The 19,594-nt window shown below is 45.8% G+C and overlaps 1 protein-coding gene across 1 annotated transcript in view; it reads left to right on the top strand.

Moving 5' to 3' along the window:
* Positions 1-18,108, top strand: part of STX10 (syntaxin 10) — a 37,141-nt gene extending 19,033 nt beyond the window's left edge. The window contains exons 6-8 of the mRNA XM_082255491.1: positions 7,422-7,528; positions 7,626-7,720; positions 17,867-18,108. Coding sequence (XP_082111617.1) covers positions 7,422-7,528; positions 7,626-7,720; positions 17,867-17,949 — 285 coding nt within the window. The 3' untranslated portion in view covers positions 17,950-18,108. The remainder of the gene's footprint in view (positions 1-7,421; positions 7,529-7,625; positions 7,721-17,866) is intronic.
* The last annotated feature ends 1,486 nt before the right edge of the window (positions 18,109-19,594 follow it).

Below are 19,594 nucleotides of genomic sequence, written 5' to 3'. Positions count from 1 at the left end.
GTAATGCCTCTTACACACGATCAGATAATCGTACGGAAAAATCGCTTTCGAATTGATCGCACGATAATCTGATCATTAGTACGCAGCTTTTGACAGCCGATCACTACATTCAGTCCAACAAAATCCAAAGGGACAAACACGAAAACTTTTGTCATACGATAGCCTAGCAAACGAGAGTCGTTTAATCAGTACAGTATGCGTTCGCTAAAAAAACGATAGACAAAGACCACACATGATCAGAAACACTAAAATGACCCTGAAAAAGCCTGGCTGCCATTGTTTTTGTTTTTCACTATCCGATACGTAGCTACGCAACCAGATAGCTTTTCCAGAATCGCACAAAAAAAAAAATCATACGTTTAGTACGCATTGTTGAATTCGATATTCGTATCATGCAACAAAATGCGAACTATAAGTAATCCGATTATCTGATCGTGTGTACGAGGCATAATAAAACTGTACATTTTAGAGTGGCCTTTTATAGTGGCCAGCCTAAGGCACACCTGGGCAATAATCATGCTGTCTAATCAGCATCTTGATATTCCACACCGGTGAGGTGGATGGATTATCTCAGCAAAGGAGAAGTACTCCCTAACACAGATTTAACCGCTTTCGGACCGCCCGCCACAGAAATACTGCGGCAGGCTGGCCCTCCTGCGCGAACCGGTGTAGGTATACGTCGGTCGCGGCACCTGCAACTAGGGGGCGAGCACACGGCGCGCTCCCGCCCCCCACTCGGCAGCGGGGACTCCGATGCACGGGGCCATTTGCTCCGATTGCCACCTTCGATCATTCCCCACTGGGAGAGAACAACGGTCAGCTGTTCTAAACACAGCTGACCATTCTTCTCTCTGGAATGATCAGAGTGCCTGTGATCCTTCTATATAGGATCACAGGTCTCTATGATCATTTCACAAGCCCCGCCCCCATACAGTTAGAAACATGCCCCTAGGTACACATTTAACCCTTTAATCGCCCCTGGTTTAACCCCTTCCCTGCCAATGGCATTATTACAGTAACAGTGCATATTTTTAGTACTGATTACTGTAGTAATGTCACTGGTACCTCCAAAAGTGTAAAAAATGTCAGTTAGGGGTCCGATCTGTCCGCCGCAATGTTGCAGTCCTGCTAAAAATCGCAGATCGCCGCCATTACTAGTAAAAAAAAAAAACAATAAAAATGACAAATCCTTTCTCGTAGTTAGTAGACGCGATAACTTTTGCACAAACCAATCAAAATGTGCTTATTGCGAATTTTTTTTTTTTTTTTTTACCAAAAATATGCAGCAGACAAATATTGGCCTAAATGTTAAAAAAATTTTGATTTTCAAATTGTTTTTTTTTTTTTGGGGAATGTTTTATAGCAGAATGTGAAAAATATTGTTTTGTTTTCAGAATTGTTGCTCTATTTTTGTTAATAGCCCAAAAAATAAAAATCGCAGATGTAATCAAATACCACCAAAAGAAAGCTCTATTTGTGGGGAAAAAAAGGATATCCATGTTATTTGGGTACAGCGTCGCACGACCGCGCAATTGTCTGTTAAAGTAATGCAGTGCCGAATCGCAAAGAAATGGCCTGGTCTTTAACCTCCCTGGCGGTATGATTCTGTCAGGAATTCTGTACCAAAAGCGGTACAATTTTTTTCATGGAAATTTGGCGTTATGTATTATAGGCCTACAATTCTTAGTAATTACTGACTTAAACCTGACCAAAACAAGACTCTAGTAGACATCCCAGATGTGATAAATTTGAAACACAAACGCATGAATTATAATTGAATCAATAATATAATTTTATTATAGAATATATAATATATATAATAAAATTATATTATTGATTAGATTATAATTCATGCGTTATAATAATATATATATGTGTGTGTGTGTGTGTATATGTGTGTGTGTGTGTATATATATATATATATATATATATATATATATATATATATATGTATATAACGCATGAATTATAATCGAATCAATAATATAATTTTATATATATATATATATATATATATATAATATAAAATGTGTTTGTGTTTTGTGCAACGTTTTTTTTTTTTTTTTTTTTTTTTAATTTCCCTCCCTAGTTCCGCTCCCATGCAGCATTGCTGCTGCAGGGAACGGAACTAGGAAGTCCTCCTACCGACAGACGAGCGGCGGAGATCTCGGCTGGCAGTCACAGCAATGAGAGCTCATCGCTGGATCGCCAGGATAAGGTAAGACACTCCGCTGCGCTGTCTGCACATCCACCCCGAGCGTGACTCGGGGATACCGATAATAGCAGGAAATTCCTACCGCGAGTCACGCTCGGGTTTACCGCTAGCCTGGTTAAGGGGGCAGCTCATCAAAAATGGGGGCAAAAACAAAAGTGTTGCACTTGTAATATAATTTTGTTCAGTGTGTGTATGTATGTATGTATATTTGTTTTTATATATATATATATATATGTGTGTGTGTGTATATGTGTATTTATTTTATAGATATATATATATATATATATACATACATACATACATACATACATACATACATACATACATACATACATACATACATACATACATATAATTTTATTTATTTTTGTTTTTTTTGTTTTTTTTTTTTTTTATTTAATGTGAAATGTGAAAGGCTTAAAACCCCTGGTTTCTATACGAAAAAAAAAACCCTGGTTTTGCTGTCTGTGTTCTGTTAGGGAATTTTTTCTTTCACTTCCTTTCCGAGATATAGAACATGAAGTGAGAGAAATTTTCTAGAAATCAGAGGAATTTCCCTCCTAAAGTGGAACTAATCGCACCTCCTCTCTGGGTCTAGGTCCCTCGCTGGATTCTCCCCTGGGTGTCAGTGGGCATCTCCATTGGCCGGTGCGTGATGATGTAACTCCTGCGCATGCACAGTAGTCATCCTGGCACGCAGGGACAGTGCATGCACAGCTCAGTTTACATGCCTTAGACAGCGAGCAGACGGGTGGGTGTATTTTTTCGATTGAAACAAGAAAAATATATGCCGCTCGACAGATAATAAAATCACAATATATAAACCACAATCCTGCTAATAATATGTGCATCAGAAGTAAAGGGCAAATTATAAATCAAGTCTCTAGTGCTCCAAGCGTCAAAGGTGTTAAACCAAATAACACCAGCTGATGGAAAAATCAGACTTGATAGGAGTGAATTCCTCAAAGCCTCCACCTCCACACGTTCACCCAGTGCTAGTATATATACTGCTTACCAGAAATACAGGACCCCTTAATTATAGGGGGTCATAAGCGCATGTTTTATTCCTCACTCAATCCGACCAGACACTTCACCAATGTAGCGTGGTACTTGTGTGTGAACTAGGCACTCTCTCACCATAGAGAGTGTGTAGCCAGACCAAGGGTTAATTCAGGACCAAGTCATAAGTAGAGAGAAACAAAAGAAGGCTCTCATGGTGCAGTATTTCATGATAACAAACTATTTATTGTTTAAAATCACACTTGCTACAATCCAGAAGTTAGAAGCCTTAAATGCAGAAATCTCGGTTTCAGAGAGTGGAAACGCCGCTGCCCGCCTGCGTTCCACCAAACCGGAAGTTACGGTCTCACGGTTTATTTTATCACAGGCAAGGCATTGCATTCTTTGAGAATATGCCTGCTCACAGATTGTTCTAAAAAGCATTTAGGCTTCGTTCACATATTGACTTCTCGGATTGTGGGCAGAAACGCCGTAATTCTGCCCATGATCCCGAATCATTGCAAATCGCGGGACGCCTATACAATTCCTGTGAATTGCAATGACACCCCAAACACGGCGTGATTGTGACGCAATTGTTGCCCGACGAATCGCAGTAAAATCTCGTAAACCGAATCGCGGGACTCCTGTCGCCCAAAATAATTCTTGTACTCTGGATTCGAGATGCCAATATGTGAATGGAGCATTAGTTGCATAGTTACATAGTCGGTGAGGTTGAAAGACGCCAGTCCATCCAGTTCAACCTGTGGTGTGTGCGTGTGTGTGTGTGTGTGTGTGTGTGCTTTGTGTTCAAGACAGTTGTCTCCATTGTAAGGCTTACCCTCCTCTATTGTTCTGGTAACAACTCTAAAACAAAGAATTTACCCTTATTTCCTGTCTTGTAACAGTGGTCAAAAGTGGGTTTAACCCCTACATACTATATCCAAAATTAAACTAAAAAAAAAAAAAGCTTTGCCTTTTACATACACCCTAACCCCTTCCCGCCTGGCCCATTGTAAAACGGTGACCAGAAGGGAGCTGTGTCATTCTGGGAGAACGTCGTATGTCCCGGATCACCGCTACACCAATTATATGATGATGCTTTACTGCACTGGTGACCATATGTAAAAAAAAATTGTGACCTTTTTTTTTTTTCTAATTTCATTCTCAGCTTCAAAAAATTACAACTTTAAAAAACTCACCATGCCTCTTACTAAATACCTTGGACTGTCTACTTTCCGAAAATGAGTAATTTGGGGGATATTTGTACCGTCCTGGCATTTTCAGGCCTCAAGAAATTAAATAGGCCGTCAGTGCATTAGAAAAGATCGCTTTTCAGACCCGTGTACCAGTTTGTGGGCTCTAACTTTCATACAGACTAAATAATAAACACTGTTTGTTTGGGTTGTTTTCAAGAATGTAGCAGTATACATTTTGGCCTAAATTTATGAAGAAAGAGTTTTTTTCATTTTATTTAGCCAAAAATCAAGAACTCAGTGGTGAATAAGGCTGAGTCGGGCGACTTTGAAGCCGCCCCGTGCATCGCGACTTCAGGGTGGCTTGCATACGACTTCTCTAATAGAAGTCAATGCAAGTCGCCCCCAAAGTAGTGCAGGAACCTTTTTTCTAAGTCGGAGAAACTTGAGTTGCTCCAATTAGAACGGTTCAGTTGCAATGAATGGAGCGTGACTTGTCAGGCGGCTAAGTTGCCTGACAATAATTGAGACAAAGGTGACCAGCGCTATGGATTTATAAGGTGAATGCAGAAACAGACGGTGTAAGCTGCCAACAACCAAACCCAACAAGTTGGGTTGGAAATGTAATAGTGCAAGTGGGGTTGTAAACGGCGCTACCGTATTACAAAGATATAGCAATATTGTATTTTTGCTAGCGTGAGTAGTGATACCACTTAATGTGTGCCGTGAAGAAATAAATAAATGAATTTTAAAGTGCAATTTTTTAAAAAGCTATATAAAAAATAGTAATAAACAGAGATCAGTTAAAATAGATTGTATATATGCCTTGTATCTTTAATTATTGGTGATAAAGTGCATACGTGCTAGTGCAAAGAAAAGAGAAACACAAGGCTGAAGTAAATTAGTGAATTTTATTTAAAAAAACCAAGTGAAGCATATAGCTATCCTCACTACGAAGCAGAGGTGATGGTGCTCAGTGAAGAGAAAAGAAGTAAATGATAAATGCTGCTGTGAGCAAACGATAATAAGCATATAACTGAAATTAATAAGTGTGGGATAAATTAGATAAATGAATGAATGTGATGATTTCGGGTTGCAACAACCTGCGTGACCGCTAGGTGTCGCACCCTGCTATACGACCTGATATGTCTCAGTTGCAGGAGGGTGCCGTATGTGGGTTCCGCTGTCCCCTCTGACTTCCTTGTGGGTCTGTGTGTTCTTCAGAAAGAAAAAGGAGACCCCTAGGTACCATATCCAAACAACATGACAGGAAAAAATGTAGAGACTCACAGGGAAGTTCAAGGCTGTCCACGATCAGTGTTGTGTGGCCGGGAAGCTTCCGCGTTCCACGGCTCTGGCTCCGGGTGCCGGAAATGACGTTAGACGTCGCTGACTCCGCCCGACGTCTGACAAGTTGCCCCAGTGTGAACCGGGACTAAAAGCCACAGAAGGAAAGCTCTATTTGTGTGAAAAAAAAAATGGTAAAAATGTAATATGGGTAGTGTTGTATGACTGCGTAATTGTCATTCAAAGTGTGATTGCGCTGAAAGATTAAATTTTATGTTTTTTATTGCAAAATAACTTTTTTCTGATTTTATTTTTCACCTGGTAATCCTTTCGGTAAAACACTTTCTGTGGTAGGGTAACAAAACTCACAGTACTTTATCTGTGGAGGAACAGCATTGTTACCCCAAGATAGGAATGGCTACAGAACAACTTCCCCTCTCCACACCGTAACATGGGGTTGTGTTCTGTAGTGCACAAAGAGCATGGACTGGTCCTCACTGATAACAGTGCACACAGGCAGTTATCTGATCACTGGAATTCTGGCAGGATAACCATATTTTTCCTTGCACTTACCGAAGAGATATAACCTCAGACTTTCAATTGTATTAGTAGGTAACGGTCTTTTGGCTAAGATCAAGTGTAGTATCTGTTCTTATCAGTGATCCAGTGGGGGCGCTGTGCTGTCATCTGACCTGACCAAGGTTGGGTGGCGGCTATGCAAACCTGCTGGAGCCATGGGGGCTTGGAAGGTTAGTACCGTCTGGAACAGAAACCGGGGCGCTCACAGGCAGTTGAGGCACAGGAGTAATTCCCCCAGGAAAAGCTGGAAGAGCCCATTACATCCTGATTTGAATGGTCTACCTTATCTGGCCAGGGGCCGGGAGGGCAGAAGGTCCCTGGTGTCTGTGCTCCCTGGGAGTGGTCGCCCTGGGGTGCTCTTAGTAACACTTGGGTGTGGGACCCCACGGTGTGAAAAGGTACATGGTCACAACCACCAATTCTTTTCTTTCTGGGCTGCGCCTTTTAGGGCCTGGCCTTTTGGCTAAGTCCGAAGGCAATTTTTGTCTATCAGATCTCAGGGCCTAGGCCAATGCACATTCGGCACGGCCACTTTTTTTATTCTCTATTTTTTTCCTGACTCTTTCGCTTTTGTGTGTGTTTTTCTCACGGATGAAGGGTGTGAGTCCTCGGGCTTACCCTGACGTCTAGGGGGAGGATGTGTGGCCCTCAGGTTCCTACCTCTCCTGTCTCTGGGGGGTCTCTCTTCGGGAGAGCCCCTTGACCAAGTATTCGGGCTCGGCTTTGGCTGGCCTAGAAGAACGTGGTCTGCCACTGTCTAGGCAGACCATGTAAACCCTTTCTCCCTGTCAGAAGCCTTGCGCCCCGGGGGATCAGGGTAGAGGTCCTACCCCTTTGGGGCGTGAACTTAAAGCACACCCTCAAGTGTACTTTTCAGTGTGTGCTCAATGCCTGTTTTTGTACACTTACGGGTTTTTTCGTTCTAGGATTTTGCACCATCGCAGACTAAAAAAAAAAAAAAAATTAGGTGACAGAGGGGACAAACAGGAGAAGGTAATTTTTAAACCTTGTAAAATTACTCCTGGGCTTAATATTCCATCTCCCGGTCCTGTACAGAAGAGGTTTGTCAATATGGAATATCTTTTCCTAGGCTACTACAGTGTAGTTAAATCCAAGGGGACCTAAGTGAAGCCATTTTGTCTCTGCAGCTGATCATAGATGAGCAGGACGCAGATTTGGAGCTGGTGTCGGGCAGTATTCGGGTGTTGAAGGACATGTCCGGACGGATCGGTGGTGAACTGGATGAGCAGGCTGTGTAAGTCATGTTGCCCACCCCCTACATGAATTAAACACATTGTATTTTGAATTTTGATAATATCTTGTTCATGACGTTTCTGTAAACTTTTTCTCAGCATGCTTGATGATTTTTCCCAAGAGATGGACAACACACAGACTCGCATGGACTCTGTGCTAAAGAGATTGGCCAAAGTATCCCATATGACCAGCGGTAAGCTTTTTGTTGAAGAATACGATTTCAATCCAGAATACTTTATTACTCCCGAAAGGAAATGATTAATAGGAAGGCCTTGTATTTGAGCTGATAGTGTATATGGTGTAATGCTTGCAACACATGGGTGGTACTCTTGGTTAACTGCCAGTCCTCACTGTGAGGGTCTTTTCCATCTAGCGCTTGTCATGGTCTAGACTGAAATTTTTGTTTCCTACTCCCTTGCTGCAGTGATTCTGCTAGATCTCTGATTCCATTCACATGTGCTGCTGTCTCCTGTGTTCATCTATGGGCATCACCTGCTCTACTGTGGAATTTATATTGCTTTCCCTTCTATCACTTCCTGGCCTGCCTCTGTCTGTTTCCCTATATATAGGCATGCTCAGTGTAGCCCGGGTTGCCTGAGCAACGTCATCGTTTCTCTGTGCTCCTGGTTTGCCTTGTATTACTTGTATTCTGCGCTTGACTACCCATGTACCGACCCCGGCTTCATCTACCGTTTTTTGCTTTCCTGCTCCCTGCCCTGAACTTAGCTTGTTTTTCAGATCCTCTTCTGTCTCCTGCTGTGATTTGTCTCCGCTTTGTCAGCTGGGCACACAGGGGGGGCCACAACCTGTTTCCAGTTTGCTGCCAGTCTATCCTCACCAGCAGGGGCCCTGCTGAGGAAGGCTGGGACTTGGACTCTGCACGCTGGGGAACCCCCGAGTTGGCTTTCTACAAGGGCTTACCATAGAAACCTTACCATGCTGTACTAAAGTTTTGCATAATAAACATGCCAGTGTTTTTTACTACTTTCCACCTGCGCTATAGCCAAAAGACGGCTACAGAGTGGGCTTCCAGTGTCGGGAGGGCATCAATAGACATCCTCCCATGATCGCGCTGCTCGTGTGAGCAGTGCGCTCTGTGATCATCGAATCCTTCTGACTCTGATGAACACAGAACAAGGTAAAGTTAAAGGGCTAATCACAGAGCCCCTTTACCACGTGATCTGCTGTCAGACAATCACAGCTAATCACGGAAGTAAACCAAGTATCGGCTTTCTTTCTCCTTAAGATCAGCATGAGGCGTATAAAAGAAAGAGGGTACCTGGCTTTAGTTACAGGGACATCGGTCACAATCTGTGCCCACCAGTGCCACCTATCAGTGCCCATCAGTGAAGGACAAAAATTACCTGTTTGCAAAATGTTATAACAAACAATGAAAATGTTTTTCTCTTTCGTTCATTGACGAACACAGCTCCTGTCATTATTGACCATTGGGTTATACTAGAAAAAACTTCTGGGTCCACCCATGGGCAGTCCTGATCCTGGCAAAATTTTTTAGATTGAAAATGTTTTCCTCTTGGATTTTTTTTCTGTGTGATCTACAGTCAACTGCCGGATTGGGCGATGGGCTGGATAATCTAGACCCAGTGGTCATCCCAGTCTGACCAGCGAGCGTGCCCTGCGAGTTAAACGTCTCGCGATGGCGCATACGACTTGGCCTCAGCCTGAGTCGCAGCCTTCCTCCTGGCCGACAGCCCCCCATTTTGATGGAGAGGAGGATCTATCTGGAGCAGTGCCCACCTGGTTCCTGGTATGGTGAGTAGCTGTCCCCCCTCTACCCCTAGAGGGTTTTGGGGTGGACGTGGGCCCCTCCTTGGGATGGTCGGACCCCCCGGGTTCACCCCTCCTTGTCCCTCATCCTGCCCCCTCCACATACGCTGGGGATGTATTATTTTTTTTATTGGGTGGTCTGGCCACCTTCCTGGGGTGGGGGCAGGGCACTACCGGGCAATGGGGGCCGGGGGGGGGTGAGCCGCCGGCGGACGGATGATCAATTGTGCAGGGGAGGGTTGTACCTGGTGGGCGCTCCTAACAGGGCCCCAATCCTGCCTGGATCTTTCCTGGGGCCTGGTCCCCCCCATTCTGGGTCCCTGTATGCCTCGTTGTGCTGCCATTTTGTTGTAGCCTGTGTGTTTCTATACAAAGCCATTTTCTTGTGGTTTACCATTGCAAATAGCGGTGGCCATGACGGTGAAGCCCTGTGGTCCGTGATTTTGGCGGTGGGAGCCCCTCCTTATCCCCTGATGTTTACTCCTGGATCATTTAGCTTCCTGATCACTGTAGTGCAGAATTTCCTGGTGCTTGCAGGTGCCTGTATCAACAGGTGGCGAATCTGGTGGGGTCCTCTCCCTCTCTGGTGAGGATCACTCTTTGCCTTGTGCTTGCATGGCAATCGGGTGGTGCTGCCAGCGGTGGAGGTTGTCCCTTAACAGTGTGTTACACTTTTGTGATGTCCCCCTGGTGACTCATGAAGTCCTTGGAGCATGTTTCCCCACCTGATCCCCTCTCTGAGGCTGCAGGGCCCTCCGGGTCCCAACCATCCATGCACTGATGGCGATCCTGGGGTCCCTGGTGGAGGTGGCTTGAGGGCGATGGGCTAGCAAAAAGCGCCCCTGCCTCGTCCCTCATCAGATCCTGAATCTGAGTCAGCCGCCGTGGATGTGGGTCACCCTGCTGGGTCTGCGACCACACGCCTGGAATCCTCCGTTAGGGAGGATGATTCCTCCATGCCTGCGACCGCGCACAAAAAGGTGCTGGTAGATGCACTGATTGTATCTGTGCGTGAGACCCTAAAGATGGAGGCGGCTGAAGGTGTGATTGAGGCGCAGATACCCTTTGGCCACTCACAAGCAATCCAGAGCATCAAAAGTGTTTCCTTTCCCCGCCTATTTTGACAGAATTGTCGTTAAAGAGTGGGGACGACCAAAGCGGCCCTGTGGGGTTCCTAAGCGCTTTACTAGGCGTTACCCCTTTAATGAAGTGGAAAATGAGGGGTTCTGTTGAAACCAAACCATGGTCAGGTAGACCAACTAAGCTTTCAGCCACCACTGCCAGGAAAAAATGGTTGGGATTCAAAGAAAAACCCACAAATCACTTCAGGTGCAATACAATACTCTCTGAAAACATGTGATGTGGCTGTTTCAAGATGCACAATAAGGAGGCCCTTGAAGAAAGATGGGCTGCAAGGTTGAGTCGCCAGAAGAAAGCCATTACTACCCAAATGAAGGTAGACCAGGGGGAACATAGAGTTGCAGAAACAGCAGGCAGATGCATGCAATGTATCTTCTGCAACTAAATAAACCTACCTCTCTGCTCAGTCTTCAGTAGAATATTTTGAGCTGTGCATGTGCAGCTGTTTACATTCTTGCACAGTATCAGGATGACTGCACTCCTTGTGCATGCACTGGCGTGACGTCATCCCGCACCAAAGATGGCCAAAGACTGACACCTGGAAGAATTGACTGGGAAGATTCTGGTGCAAGCGAGAGAGATTGTGGGAATGCAGAAGAAAAGATTAAAGTAGAATTAATGCAGAAGAAAAGATTAAAGTAGAATTATAGGCAAAACTTTTTCATTTTGGATAAGGGAGAGTTATAACCCCAGTCAGATTTTTTTTTCGCCATCTGTGTCTCATTGGGGAGGTTTTCCTTCACTTCCTGTCCTATAGCCAAACAGGAAATCCCTACAAATTAAGGGAATTTCTTGGGGACCTCCAGTTCACCAGAACTAGTGTCCCCAATGTAAGCTTTCCTCTCTTACTTTTCTGGGGACAACTCAAAATTTGGGATTTTATTTTACTTTCAATGATAACAGTAAACAGGACAAATAGGGTGAATCTACCTAAGGGGGGCACAGACAGCAATAAAACTGACAGGTGTTCTAATCCTGCTGCACTCTATCCAAAACTAAAAAAAAAAACTTTTGCCTTTAATTATATTTTACGTATTGAGGCATTTAGTTTTGCTTTACATTGGACATAGTCATAATGTAGCCATCCTCAACAGAAGTGTTTTGGACGCTCAGGCTTGCAGGGTTAATCTGCTGTTGAAATATGTTTCTATATGAAGGATATATGAGAGGAAGCAAAGTGTGCAGGCAATGATTGTACAAAATTGATCAGGACTGCCTTTCTAATATAATGGGATTTCTCTATCGCTCATTGACAGACGTAGTCTTCTTGATTCTCAAGAGCTGGGTTATGTTGTCTCCGCAGGAGTAGGACTAGGCAGAATGACAAAACGTTCTGGCTCCACCCTAGGGGCAGTCCCTGAGGGTATATCCTCCCTCTCTCTGCTACAGGGAATCAGTTTTTTTCTGTCTAGTCAGGAGTAAGGACCTAAGTTCCTTGCTGGGATCTTTTGGTCCTGGCAAGACTTTTTTTTTCTTTAAGAAAAAGACATTTTTTAGGTAGTTTTCTCCAGTGTTTTTTTCCTGTGAGATCTTCAAGCAAAAATGCCGGACTGGGCGACACTTGTGGTCACCCCAGCCGGCCTACGAGCGCGTGCAGACCATGGCATTGCGCTTGGTCGGCCGCGACATATTCAAGTAAGTATGCGGGGCCGGGCGACGGGCTGGATGTTGAAATCCAGTGGTCACCCCGGTTTCTGCCTAAAAGCGCGTGCAGACCAGTGCGCTGAGTCGGCCGCGACGGAGTCCCAGTAAAGGGACTGACTTTGCGAGTTAAAAGTCTCGCTTGGACGCCAGGTACCAGAGAGTCGAGGCGTCCACAAACCCCCACCCCGGTGGAGAGGGTATTGTGAAGAGAGGGTGCCTGTCGGTTCGGTATGGTGAGTAAACGTTCCCTTTTTTCCTCATTATGAGGCAGTATATATTATGGGCCCCTCCATATATGGTCAGTATATATCTGATACTTACAAGTCCCCCTTGTAATACAGCATGTGTTTGTGGGAAGTGGACTTGGTTCAAGAGCTAACACTCTACCCAGCAGACTGTAACATTACAGCAGACATAGGAGGTATAATCCTACCTTATGTGCAGTGTATTTCTGTAGATCCATATGTCACCTCTTAGCAGAGTGCAGGTGGATGTGCTGGGAAGACGATATCGGCGGTCCGCCGCCATTTTGCCGTAGACCGAATGCCTGTATGTCCTCAGGTCACGCCGGCCGCCATGTTTTTGGAGTCTTATGTCTCTTCTATGGGGGCGGCCATGTTTTGTGAGCCCAGCTACCTCGTGGAGGGCTGGGAACGCCGGAAGGCGTACACAGGGGGCGGAGCCACGCCTTCTGCCCGGGAAAAAGCAAACAGCTCCTTCCAGTCTGTGTAAGACAGACGCTGACTGCAGTTTGTTGGAAACTGCACTGCATCGGTTGGTGAGCCTTGGGGGTCCCTCTCTCTCTCTCTGGGATCGAGAAGCAGGTACTCTGAGGGGCGCTATTGCGCTAGGGGGAGACACACAAAAAAAAAAAAAAAGAAAAGTTTTTTTGTTTTTGCTGGCAAAGGTGTCCTGTATTAACATGGACCCTGCCACTCATGTATCTCCTCCGGATCCCCTCGAGGGGTCTGCGGGATCCTCCAGCACCCCATTGACAATTGAATCATTGTCAGCTATTATGGAAACTTTTTTGTCCCGGGTGGAAGTGGCTTGTCAGGGACAGGGCGCAAGAAAGCGACCCCCGCCTAACCCCTTATTATCTGAAACTTCGGATTCAGACTCTGAGCCTATTTCTGCAGTTGCAGGTACTTCATCTGGTATTGGTGTCTCGGGTCCTGTCTCTTCAGACAGTGAGGAGGATGTTTCGGCATCCGCCATAGCCCGAGAGGAAGCGTTGGTAAACGCACTCATTGTATCTGTTCAAGAGACTTTAAGGTTACAGGGTATTCCATCAGAAATAGCTGAAACTGAGATCCCTTTTGGGACTAAAAAGCGCATCAAAGTGGCGAAGGTTTTTCCATTGCCCAAATGTTTTGGCAATCCAATCGAAGAAGAATGGCGTCTGCCAAAACGCACTTTTAATATTTCTAAACGCATTGACAGGCGTTATCCGTTTGAGGAAACCCTTATTAAGAAATGGACAGAACCACCTGTGGTGGATTCACCTATTGCTAGATTGAATAAAGCCACGGTTATTCCTTTAGAAGACGCTCCGTCTTTTAAAGATCCAGTGGATCGCAAGATAGAAGCTATGTCTCGCACCATGTTTTCCTTGATTGGATCAGCTTTCAGACCAATAATTGCTATTGGTCTGGTTTCGCAGGCTGTAACTGAATGGACCAAGTGGTTACGCCGGGACTTAGAAGAAGTCCCTCAGGCGGTATCAGATTTGTTGGAACAAATGATACAGGGGTTACAGTTTGTATGTGATGCGGCGTTAGACGCCACTCCATTAATGGCGCGAGCATCAGTCTCAGCAGTGGTTCTCAGGCGTACACTGTGGCTAAAAGGTTGGTTAGCCGACCAAGGTTCCAAAAAAGCATTGGCTAATATCCCCTTTTCAGGAGAGCGTCTATTTGGAGCCAACTTAGATGAGATCATTAAGGATCTCACCGGTGGAAAAAGCACCTTTTTACCGCAAAATTTTAAAGGTAGAGGAACTCGTCAAAGACGAGGGCCTTCTTTTTCTGCTCACAAGAGGTTTTTTCGTCCAGCGGGTGAAAAAACTAAGTCCTCCAAAGCTCCTACAGGAGGCGTCAGGGGTCGTTGGTCGGGCAAGCAAAAGCTCGCCCCCTCCAGACCTGAAGATAAACCATCCAAAGCCTGAAGGTGCGCCCCCACCCGTAACTGGGGTGGGGGGACGTCTTCGCCGGTTCCCGGATCCATGGCTTTCCAGAATCCCGGACAAATGGGTTTGCGAAGTCATAAGGTCAGGGTACAAGATCGAGTTTCGATCTCTCCCACCGGCGCGATTCTTCCCTTCCAATATCCGACTATCCGCAGATCGTTTAGAAGATCTGCGGAGAGCAGTCACAGATTTACTACAACAAGGAGTGGTAGTCCACGTTCCTTGGACAGAACGGTTTCAAGGGTTTTATTCAAACCTGTTTACAATACCCAGGAAAGAGGGCAAAGTGCGTCCAATTCTGGACTTAAGAGCACTCAATTCTTTCGTCAACATAAGAAGATTCAGAATGGAGTCCATTCGCACGGTAGCAGCCTTCCTGCATCCAGGGGATGTCCTAGCGTCCATAGACATCAAGGACGCCTATCTTCACATTCCCATTTTCGCAGGACATCAGCGTTTTCTACGCTTTTCCGTAGAGGAGAACCACTATCAGTTTGTGGCGTTACCTTTCGGTCTCGCCACGGCTCCGCGGGTCTTCACAAAGGTGTTGGCCCCAATGTTGGCACTTCTGCGCCAAAGAGGTATATCGATTCTAGGTTACCTAGACGATCTTCTGCTTCATGCAGAGTCTCCTCAGACCTTGCTACAAAACATAGAAATTACTATGATTTCTTTACAGGAATTTGGGTGGCTGGTGAACCAGCAAAAGTCATTCCTGGTTCCCACCCAGAGGCTCGAATATCTGGGTCTAATTCTAGACACAGTCAGGACAAGAGTTTTTCTTCCGGTAGGGAAACTCCGAAAGATTCAATCAGCAGTCCAGTTGTTACTGTCCAACAGCTGGTCTTCCCTTCGGACTTGCATGAGGGTTCTGGGGTTGATGGTGGCTTCATTCGAAGCAGTCCCATTTGCCCAGTCCCATACCCGAATTCTTCAGCAAGAGATTCTTCTCAGATGGAATCGGAATCCGGAATCCCTGGACAATCAGATACGATTGAGCAAACAGACCAGAGAGTCTCTGGTTTGGTGGCTTCGGTCTCCAATGCTCAGCCAGGGAAAGTCATTTCTGCCAATATATTGGACGATAGTGACCACGGATGCCAGTCTATCCGGATGGGGAGGAATTCTTGGTCAGTTATCTGTCCAGGGACTTTGGTCCCCGGAAGAATCCAGGTTACCGATAAATGTATTGGAACTGAGAGCGATCAGACTTTGTCTGATTCACTGGACCGAGCAGCTCCAGGGCAGCCCGGTTCGGATCCAGTCGGACAATGCCACGGCCGTGGCTTATGTCAATCATCAGGGGGGCACCAAGAGTGTCCGAGCGGCCAAAGTGGCTTGCATTCTTCGCTGGGCGGAACGATTTGTTCCAGCAATCTCTGCGGTGTTCATTCCGGGGGTGGAGAATTGGCAGGCAGATTATCTCAGCCGTCAGACCCTGGATCAGGGGGAATGGTCCCTCCATCCAGACGTTTTCCACCAGTTGTGCCTACGGTGGGGCACCCCGGATGTGGATCTGTTGGCATCACGATTCAACAGGAAAGTTCAGAGATTCGTGGCTCGCTCCCGCGATCCTCTAGCAGAAACCGCAGACGCACTGATCGCCCCGTGGGGGCAATACCAGCTAATATATGCCTTCCCTCCTCTCGCGTTACTGCCAAGACTTCTTCGCAGGGTAGAGGAGGAAGGAATCCCAGTAATCCTGGTAGCTCCAGACTGGCCTCGTCGAGCTTGGTACGCCGACATGGTCAGACTGGTGGCGGACGTCCCATGGAGACTTCCTCTCAGGGAGGATCTACTGTCTCAGGGACCGATCTTCCATCCTGCTTTACGATCGCTGGCTTTAACGGCCTGGCTATTGAGACCCAGGTGCTGAAGGACAAAGGTTTGTCAGCTTCAGTTATTCCTACTCTAGTTGAAGCAAGGAAAGCGACTTCCAGAAAGATTTATCATCGCACATGGAAGTCCTACATTGCATGGTGTGAACCTTTGGGGTTCCGTCCTCGGTCTTATTCGATTAGTCGAATATTGGCTTTTCTGCAACAAGGGGTTGAGCAGAAACTGGCCTTGAGTACTATCAAGGGTCAGGTCTCAGCATTAGCCATCTTCTTTCAGAAGCCTTTGGCTACTCATTCCTTGGTGCGGAATTTCATCCAGGGGGTGCGACATCTGGCTCCGCCAGTGCACGCACCGTTACCCCCCTGGGATCTTAATTTAGTGTTGTCGGTTCTTCAGAAACCTCCCTTTGAAGATATTAGGGAGATTCCTCTACCCACGTTGTCCCAGAAGGTGGCCTTCTTGGTGGCTATTACTTCTGCACGCAGGGTGTCAGAACTGGCCGCATTATCTTGTCGTTCACCATATCTGGTGGTTCATAGAGATAAGGTGGTTCTTCGTCCGAATCCATCCTTCCTACCAAAAGTGGTTTCAGAATTTCATCTGAATGAAGAAATTGTATTACCTTCCCTGTGTCCTAAGCCCAGTCATCCTCGGGAATTTGCTTTGCACTCCTTGGATGTGGTCCGGGCGATCAGGGTATACTTGAAAACGACAGACTCGTTTCGCAAGACGGATTCACTTTTTGTGATCCCAGATGGACCCAAAAAGGGGTTGCCTGCATCTGCCGCGACCATTTCCAGATGGATCAGACAGACGGTAGTGCAGGCTTATTCTATTAAGGGTCGGGAGCCCCCGTTCCCTGTTAAGGCGCACTCCACTCGGGCACTTAGTGCGTCATGGGCCTTTCGCCATCAGGCGTCAGTGGTCCAGGTGTGCAAGGCGGCTACCTGGTCGTCGGTGCATACCTTTTTCTAAACATTATAAAGTTGATGTAATGGCATCGTCTGATGCCTCGTTTGGCCGCAAGGTTTTGCAGGCCGCAATTTGAGGAGACCAGTGGTCTACCTCGAGGGTTTTTCCGTTGGAAAATTTTTCTTTAGTCTCATTCTTTGTTTATAATGAGCCTTTAAAACTTCTAGTTTGGCACCGGTTGGGCCTTCTAGATTGGATTTGATTTTGTCAATCCCACCCCTCATTTGTGGCACTGCTTCTGGATGTCCCAGCTCTTGAGAATCAAGAAGACTACGTCTGTCAATGAGCGATAGAGAAAAATGGATTTTTGTAAGAACTTACCGTAAAATCCTTTTCTCTTAAGCTCATTGACAGACGTAGTACCCGCCCCTCTATCATTGAGTTGGGTTGGGTTAAATTCTCTGTACTGCTTTAAACGGAACTGATTCCCTGTAGCAGAGAGAGGGAGGATATACCCTCAGGGACTGCCCCTAGGGTGGAGCCAGAACGTTTTGTCATTCTGCCTAGTCCTACTCCTGCGGAGACAACATAACCCAGCTCTTGAGAATCAAGAAGACTACGTCTGTCAATGAGCTTAAGAGAAAAGGATTTTACGGTAAGTTCTTACAAAAATCCATTTTTTTTTTTTTTTTTTTTTTTTATCTGGGGCCACCTCGATATTTTGCATACTTTAAAGGGTGCCATGACTGAAAAAAGGTTGAGAAATACTGGTTTAGAGAATTCAGCAGCAATAACCAATTTTTTTTTCCCCCTCCCTCTCTCTTACAGATCGGCGGCAGTGGTGCGCAATCATTGTTTTGGTGGCTGCTCTCCTTATTTTGCTGATTGTGCTGCTTTCACATAAAGGATAGTATTGGCCCCAGGCTACCCTGTATATGGCATTTACAAGTTACAAATTGTAATTACAGGTCAATTGCTTCCCATTGGACTGGGACTCCTCATAAGACATTACCGCAGCACTGCTACATACCAGCGGACATACACAGTAATGAATAAAATTGTTTTTTTTTTTAATCTGAGCAACAGCGTCTTATTTTTGTGACAGCAATACATTTATTTTATTGCAGCTTACCAATCCTAATGATGTTGTGTCAGCATTAGTTGTCATTTTCGAGGTAAGAAAATACCTATTGACCATGTCAAAAAATTCAGTTTCCTTGACATTAACTTTGATGTGAAAAGAGCCATGGTCTATCGTGTAAAGTAGATGAAGAAAGGCAGACATTATTGAAATAATCAAAGTTAAAAATTACGTACTGGTAAAACCAAAATTCATATGGTCACTGTACAGAGGTCTTTTTGCTCAACATGTTTCACCAAAAGTTGCGGCTTCTTCAGGAGACTTGTAAAGTCTTGTACATAATGTCACTATGAATAAATAGAAACCGTATTAATTCATTAAATATGGACCTTTAACAGTCTATAAGTCAAAACCAAAATTAACACATGGAAAAACATTTTCAAAGATTTTTCATTGTTATACAAACACTTCTAACATCTTAACTGCTTTATGACTGCCCGCCACAGTTATACTGCGGCAGGCAGCCGCTCCCAGGCAAATCGTCGTACATGTACGGTGCTCGCTCTCGGGAGGCTAAGGGGCGTCAGCGGGGAAGCTGATGCAGCGGGCAGGCGGCTCCGATTGCCAAAGCAATATTTACAAATCAGGCGCTCCTGGGATGCTTGTAGGGTGGAGGGATAGAAGTAAGCCTGTGAGGCTCCCCAGCGATTGTTCTGCTGTTAGCCAACTAATGGCTCAGTAAAGAGATTCGCACCCAGGGCAGCCATAGGAAAAATTCCAGTCCAGAAGTCAAAGCAATAATCACAAATCTGGCGCTTCTGGGGTGCCTTTAGGGTGGAGGGATAGAAAGAAGCCTGTGAGGCTCCCCAGCGTTTTTTCTGCTGCTAGCCAACGAGCATAGGAAGGGTGCTGATATGGATAAAAGTACATGAGGAAGGCAGCGCATGAACCACACCGGGATGCAATGGATAAGGAAGTCAGGTGAACATCCAGTATAGAAAGGGTTAACAGTTTATTGGTATTGATAACCGAAAAACAAAGTACATAAAATGCTTACATCCCCCTGGGCTGGAGTGGACAAGGGCACCTGGCAGCAAGCAACGCGAGTGCGAGGAGGTCAGTCTCCCAGGACTGCTGAGCAGTGTGTGGACAAAGCCGGAAACCAGCTGGCGCAAGGATGAAAGGACTCTGCTGTAGTTCCGTAGCGGTGACATCAGCCGGACAGGCGCCACTTGCGGGGAAGTACCAGGAACCAGGGTGGACCACAAGCTATATGGTTGCCATGACTACATGTTTCGCGCTTTATCCAGTCATCTTCAAGGATGACTTGATAAAGCGCATAGCGCGAAACATGTAGTCATGGCAACCATATAGCTTGTGGTCCACCCTGGTTCCTGGTACTTCCCCGCAAGTGGCGCCTGTCCGGCTGATGTCACCGCTACGGAACTACAGCAGAGTCCTTTCATCCTTGCGCC

The sequence above is a fragment of the Pelophylax lessonae genome (genome assembly GCF_965119305.1).
Source record: "Pelophylax lessonae genome assembly, chromosome: 4".
In the NCBI taxonomy this organism is placed as follows: domain Eukaryota; kingdom Metazoa; phylum Chordata; class Amphibia; order Anura; family Ranidae; genus Pelophylax; species Pelophylax lessonae.
The sequence above is the reverse complement of the archived record's forward strand: the minus strand, read 5'-3'. Positions and strand labels throughout refer to the sequence as shown.